Genomic DNA, 6,000 nt, shown 5'->3' on the forward strand with positions numbered 1-6,000 from the left:
ATTTTTGTTAGGTAAGGACATCAAGGGATATGGAGCAAAGGCGGGTAAAACTGGAGTTGAAGTACACATCAGCAATGATCCAATACAATGGCAGAACAGGCTCAAGGGGGCTGAATGGCCTCCTCCTGTTCTTGATGTACTAAAACACTATTTAGATAAGCCAAGGCAAAAGAATAGAAAGGTGCGGGTTCAGAAAAACTGCTCGCTCGTAGCTGTCTTGAGCGAACTGATCTCACGTGAGATGGCGGAGGAGGTGCTGGAATTAGCCTCGGCAACACTGGGCCCAAAGGGAAACTTACTGAACTGAAAAGAGTTCACCTTCCCGCAGACACCACTATTGATTGGAGCAGGAATAATCATGTGGGAAATGCAGCCAAGATGGACTGAGTTCTGAGATGAAGAGTTTTTGACAATCCTGAAAAGTCTATTTAGCAGAATTCAGATGTCGATATCTCAGCAAATGGAACAGGATCCGTTTTGCTCTTGCCCTTTCCATACTCGCCGAGTCTAAGTGAATCCACCCTTATTACGGTTACATTTTGTGAGGGGGGAAAAAAGAGCAGCTTTAAATATTCAGTGAGGCTGGAGTCCAGCAGCTGCAATAGGTTAGAGAATGACCTTTCAGCTGGTATCAGACACAATCACAATAGCCAGACAGAAAGAGAGACAGACAGACACAGAGAGAATACACCGTAAAGTCTCTCTCTCTCTCGACCGTATATTTTGTGGGCGAATCGTGGCAGCAAATTAAGCACAGCAGAGTCCCACAAACATTCGTAGACTGAGTGACCAAATTAATATTCTTTTTTTTAAAAGGGATTATTACCCCTCAAAAAGAGATCGACTCACAACCGGGTTCTACTTACTGCAAGGTAAACGGGAGGCATGTGGAGTAAGGAATCTTTTCTAAGGTTTTGCCCCGCCCAGGAATCGCTTGTGAGGCGAGTGCTCTTGGACTGAGCGGGCAAGGGAGCTCTGAGTACACAGGACAATACTTTAATACAAAACAGCAAAGTGTGGAAAAGCAGCATGACCCCCACCAGCACTGCTCGAGATTACTCTCATCTGACATCTCCGCTGCACGCACAACTCAGACCCGTACCCCTTCCTCCAGACTAGGGACCGAAAATCAGAGAAACTACCAACAATGTGGAAATGAAAGAAAATGGCTAACGAAAGCTCCACATCCCCTGGGAGTGATGAACACTGGATTTAAATGCCATCACTAAGTGCAAAGGGGCACTAATCGAGTTCTCCCCAGTGACAGACTGATAAGAGTCTATCAATGCGTGACTGATAGAGAGCACCCACCTTGTTGGACCATTTGTAGGCCTGTAAAAGTTGGCTGTATAGGGGCGTTTTGTCCTGCACCGGATCAAGGCTCAACAGACCACTGTTGTGAAGTGGGTGACTCTCTGATGGACGTCCCACCAGGTTACTCAGACGTTCCAGCTCACTGCAAGGCAAAAGGGGCAGCAGCTCAGTCACTGCCTGATAAGGAACTATAAGCTTCCAATTCATCATAATAATAATCCTTGCATTTGATACAGCGCCTCATCAGGTCGTTGAGACATCTCAAAGTGCTTCAGAGAATATACTGTAAAGCGAATCAACTGTATATTTTGTGGGCAAAGTTTGGCAGCCAATTGCGCATAGCAGTCGTGGATTGAGTGACCAAATTTTTTTGTATACAACAACAACAAAATTACATTTGTATAGTGCCTTTCACGCCGGGAGGACATCCCAAGGCTCCTGACAATCAACGTTTCGGACAGAGGAAAGGCCAGGGGTCCTAGTCCATCCGGCAACTCCAAAAGTTATTTAACAATTATTCTTCACCACATCTTTCCTCCTCAATTTAATTCTTCTGATACAGCACATTAGCACCTCAAATCACTTCAAAGTTCTTCACACAAAGAGTTACTTGCCGTTATGTGAGCAAATGTAGGGTTTATCTGATGCCGTAACATCTCAAAAAGGAGTGACAGAGAGTGTTACTCAGGGAAGTGTCAAAATATCAAACCTTTTGTGGACAGCTAGAAAAACACTAACTAACCACAAGTAGTGACGGCATGAACCACAAATCATAAATACAGAAGACCAGCTTTGCCAAACAGTCAAATCTTCCCAATGAGATGCCTGATCTCAACACTGGACAGCAATTTCACTAAAGTGCATCTGTCTTCTTTGCAATTTTCACATACAAGAACTGAAGACATACAAGTTAATTACTTAGATCATTTGTTTGGGTCTAAGGCGAAGAGGCAGTTAGATTCAAACAGCCTCTTCCTCTTCAATATACATGAGCCAAGCCAAAAGATGCAAATCTAGATCCTGATTCAGTCTTTCGATGGTGATCAGCACACAATCCTCGATCACTGCCAAGCTTCAGTCACTTTTACGTATTGGAATCCAATCACTTTTATATTAAGTAGGTTTATGCTAAGTGCTCATTAGATTGAATTGCTGAGTGATTCAATATTGCAAATAGGCTACATTTTAACTGGAGTTCATAGAAATCTTAATTCAAAGCTAAGTCCTTCCCCAGTCATGCTTTATAAGGGCTTCTCTGACTAATGGAAAAGCACAGGGAAGGATGAAACATGAACCCTTCACCCTCTAAATCATTGGAATATCTCCTACCAACCCGTCGGTTACAGTGGAGTGCTCTCAGTTGCTGGACCACAGGGACCCACAGCACTTTTCTCCAATTCACCATCCTTTATCTGTGAATCCATAGAGTGAATGTGGGCAGATTGTGGGGGGGACGGAGATCACAGCCATTTCTGATCCTATCCTTAACCCAACATCCTAGCATACACGTTTAACAACAAGAGGTCATCAGTCTCCTCTCTCACCACACTCCCCTCACTGAGATTACTTCTCTTGTGGCCATGGCTGAGATTGTCTTAATCACTGTCTTAATCACTTAACCAGGGCCTTTCTGAGAACAATATTTTGGTTGAGTTTATCTGTGTGACAAGTAGTGAGAAGGGCAGACACAGCACCTACATGTTCCTCTCTGAACAGCCAATTCATCTAAAATTTTGAGCTGTGACATCTAGGAAATGTACTGCACGGTTATTTGAAATAGCAGCACAGGATCTTTTAATGCTCTCATTAAAATCTTACGCAAAAGGTACCTCAGCTAAACGAGTCATTCGATAAATGATGATGATCAGGAACAAATAATTAATGCATGTATTTAATATAGCATGACTTTGTGTTGAATGTACTAAACCCTTTCATTTGTGCAGTTAAGCGTGCATGCCCTTTTGTTTCCTCATAGAGGATATTTGCTTTGACTACACCAACTCTCTGCTCGTCTGTCTTCCCAACTCTTCCCTCCATATGCTGAAGATCACCCAGAACTCTACAACTCACAGTCTTAAGATATCTACCAAAAGAAGCAGAGGGGAGGTTAGAAGAATTTTTTTCACTCAGCGAGTTGTTCAAATTTGGAATGAACTGCCTGAAAGGGTAGTGAAATCCGATTCGATAACAGCTTTTAAGAGAGAACTGGATAGGTATCTGGGGAAGACGGGTTTGCAGAGTTATGGGGAGAAAGCTGGTGATTGGGGTTAGTGAAAGTGATGGCCGCCTTCTGTGCCGTAACATTCTATGAATCTATGAAAATCTATGAAAAACTCATGTCCTCTCCCGCACCAGGCTCCGTGACCTTATCACCCTCGCCCAGCTCCACTGGCTCCCCATCCTCCAGAAGATAAGAGTTCAAAATCGATCCCAGTCAATTTGCCTCGCTCCCTCCCTTTCCTCCTTTCAAGGCACGTCTCAAGACATTCCTCTTCGACCGTGCCTCCTCCCCTCCTGATCCCTCCCAACCCCCAGCTCGAGTGCAAATCCCTCACTGTCCAGCACCTCGGGTCATCCTCCCGACGTGAAAGTGTAATGTGTTGTTGTTATTCAATAAGAGATGAAGGAATGGAAAGCCCTGAAAACTCAGCTGCCACACAAAGTAACAATTGCATCCTGCACATACAGTATTACTGTGCCCAGGCAGCACAAGATTCATGGAGTCCTGTAGCTCAGAGCAAGTGAGAGACCTGAGTTCAATTCCAGGCAGAGGGCGAAACCTTGGGCAAGTTTCCTTACCCCACGTAGAGCCTAATAATATTCCCTCCAAAACAATAATAAATTGATCATTTTGAATCCACGACTGTTTGTGGGACATTGCTGTGCGCAATTGGCTGCCGCGTTCGCCCTCAAATACACAGTCAATTCACTTTACAGTGTGTTCTGTGAAGCGCTTTGAGACGTCGAGAAGATGTGAAAAGCGCTATATCAAATGCGAGGATTATTATTATTATTATTATGGTAACTAACGAATGTGTGTGTGTGTGTGTGTGGGGTTGGGGCACAATCCCAGGGCAAAGCGTAGAGACCTGGCGGTGGAGGACACAGCTTCACAGGCCTGACATGTCCTGATCAGAGGCCACCAGGAGATGAAGTGCGGTGTCTCTCTGTGCACAGGACACTGAGGGCTGACTGAGGGCTGAGGGCCGAGGCCTCGCCGCTCGGGCCCCGGGGCTTCACACTCACTTCAGGTCGCGGTTGACGGAGTGCAGGTTCTCTTGGAAGTCGCTGATGAAGGCCTTCTCGCGGCCCTCCAGCGTCTCCTTGTTCCTCATCCCATCCTTCAGGCTGTCGAAGACGCGGGTGACGCTGGAGCGGAGCTGCTGGATGGCGCCGATGGCGTGAGCGAAGGCGTCCAGGTTCACGCCGACACTCAGCGGCTCCGCCATTTTGCCGAGTGTCGCGCACTGATGACGTCTAACACACACACACACACACACACACACCCTCCCGCGCGCCAGGAAAAAGCGCCGCGAAGCAGGCCGGGACATGTAGTCTCTCTCCGCGGCGCCCAGCATGCGGCGCAGGCGCACTCGCACGCCACGTGCTTCCCTCTGGTCACCACTCAATCCACTGGGACGCAACGCCTTTTATCACGTCTTCCAGACGTCTCAAAGCGCTTCGCAGATTATACCGTAAAGTGAATTGACTGTGTATTTTGTGGGCGGACCGCGGCAGCCGATTGCGCGCAGCAGCGTCCCCCGCAAACAGTCGTGGATTGAAGTGACCAAATTATTATTATTATCATTATTATTATTATTATTATTATTTGTAAGGGATTTGTAATATCGGCAACAATCTCTTTCCACCCTCTAATTTGCTTCCCGTGGCCGCCCTGCACATCACTCAAGGCTGATGTTAGCAGCTGCTCCCAGCGCTGCAGCATCATGTCGAGGAGAGGATTATTTTTAACATTCCCCTCTAAGAGTGCAGTTCACCCGCAGGCTATTCACCAAGTTTCAGACGGCAAATCAAAATCCAGAGGAGTTCAAATCCCAACTCGGTCAATAAAGGGCGGCTTGATTGCTCGCTTCAGCAAGCACCAGCCAGGCTGGCTTCGCATTTCGGTTGGTTTTACACTCGAACCCAGGAGATGGAATCCGTGCCACTGACCCTACTCTGCTCTCTCCATGGTGCGGAGAATGGAGCATTCGAGCGGATGGGAGCCCGTGTGCAGTCAGGCTGGGTTCGCTCAGCCGCGGAACCTTTTACTGATCTGGAAACATCTCTTTAATTGGATCAATCTCCCCGGTCGATAATTGTTATCGATCGAAAAGAAAGTTCGAGACCACCAAGTTCAGTAAAGCAAACCAGCTTCAGAGTGACAGATAAAGAGGCTGTTTGTCCCCCACTTAATAAAAACAACAACTTGCGTTTACACAGCACCCTCCACACCAGGCAGCATCCCCACTCAAGCGTCTCACAAACAACCCTCTGTTGTTTTATTATGAAATTCCCCTTTCCCGATATCTCTTGTGAATGCGAGACCAATCGAACCTCATTAACATTCTAGCCTTTGGAATGAGTGCAAGCCTCACTTATCCTCACCACAAATGCTGGTAAATATCATGATGTTAAGGTATTCATTCATTCTAACTGGATTGTGGTGCAGAGGAGGGTGATTTA

At 46.5% G+C, this 6,000-nt stretch overlaps 1 protein-coding gene across 1 annotated transcript in view; it reads right to left on the reverse strand.

Moving 5' to 3' along the window:
• Positions 1 to 4,777, reverse strand: part of med27 (mediator complex subunit 27) — a 68,965-nt gene extending 64,188 nt beyond the window's left edge. Inside the window, exons 1-2 of the mRNA XM_007902755.2 lie at positions 4,561 to 4,777; positions 1,312 to 1,456 (exon numbers count right to left, since the gene is read on the reverse strand). Of these exons, the coding sequence (XP_007900946.1) occupies positions 1,312 to 1,456; positions 4,561 to 4,763 (348 nt within the window). The 5' untranslated portion in view covers positions 4,764 to 4,777. The remainder of the gene's footprint in view (positions 1 to 1,311; positions 1,457 to 4,560) is intronic.
• Between the last annotated feature and the right edge of the window lie 1,223 nt (positions 4,778 to 6,000).

The sequence above is a fragment of the Callorhinchus milii genome, unplaced genomic scaffold (genome assembly GCF_018977255.1).
Source record: "Callorhinchus milii isolate IMCB2004 unplaced genomic scaffold, IMCB_Cmil_1.0 Scaffold8, whole genome shotgun sequence".
NCBI lineage: Eukaryota > Metazoa > Chordata > Chondrichthyes > Chimaeriformes > Callorhinchidae > Callorhinchus > Callorhinchus milii.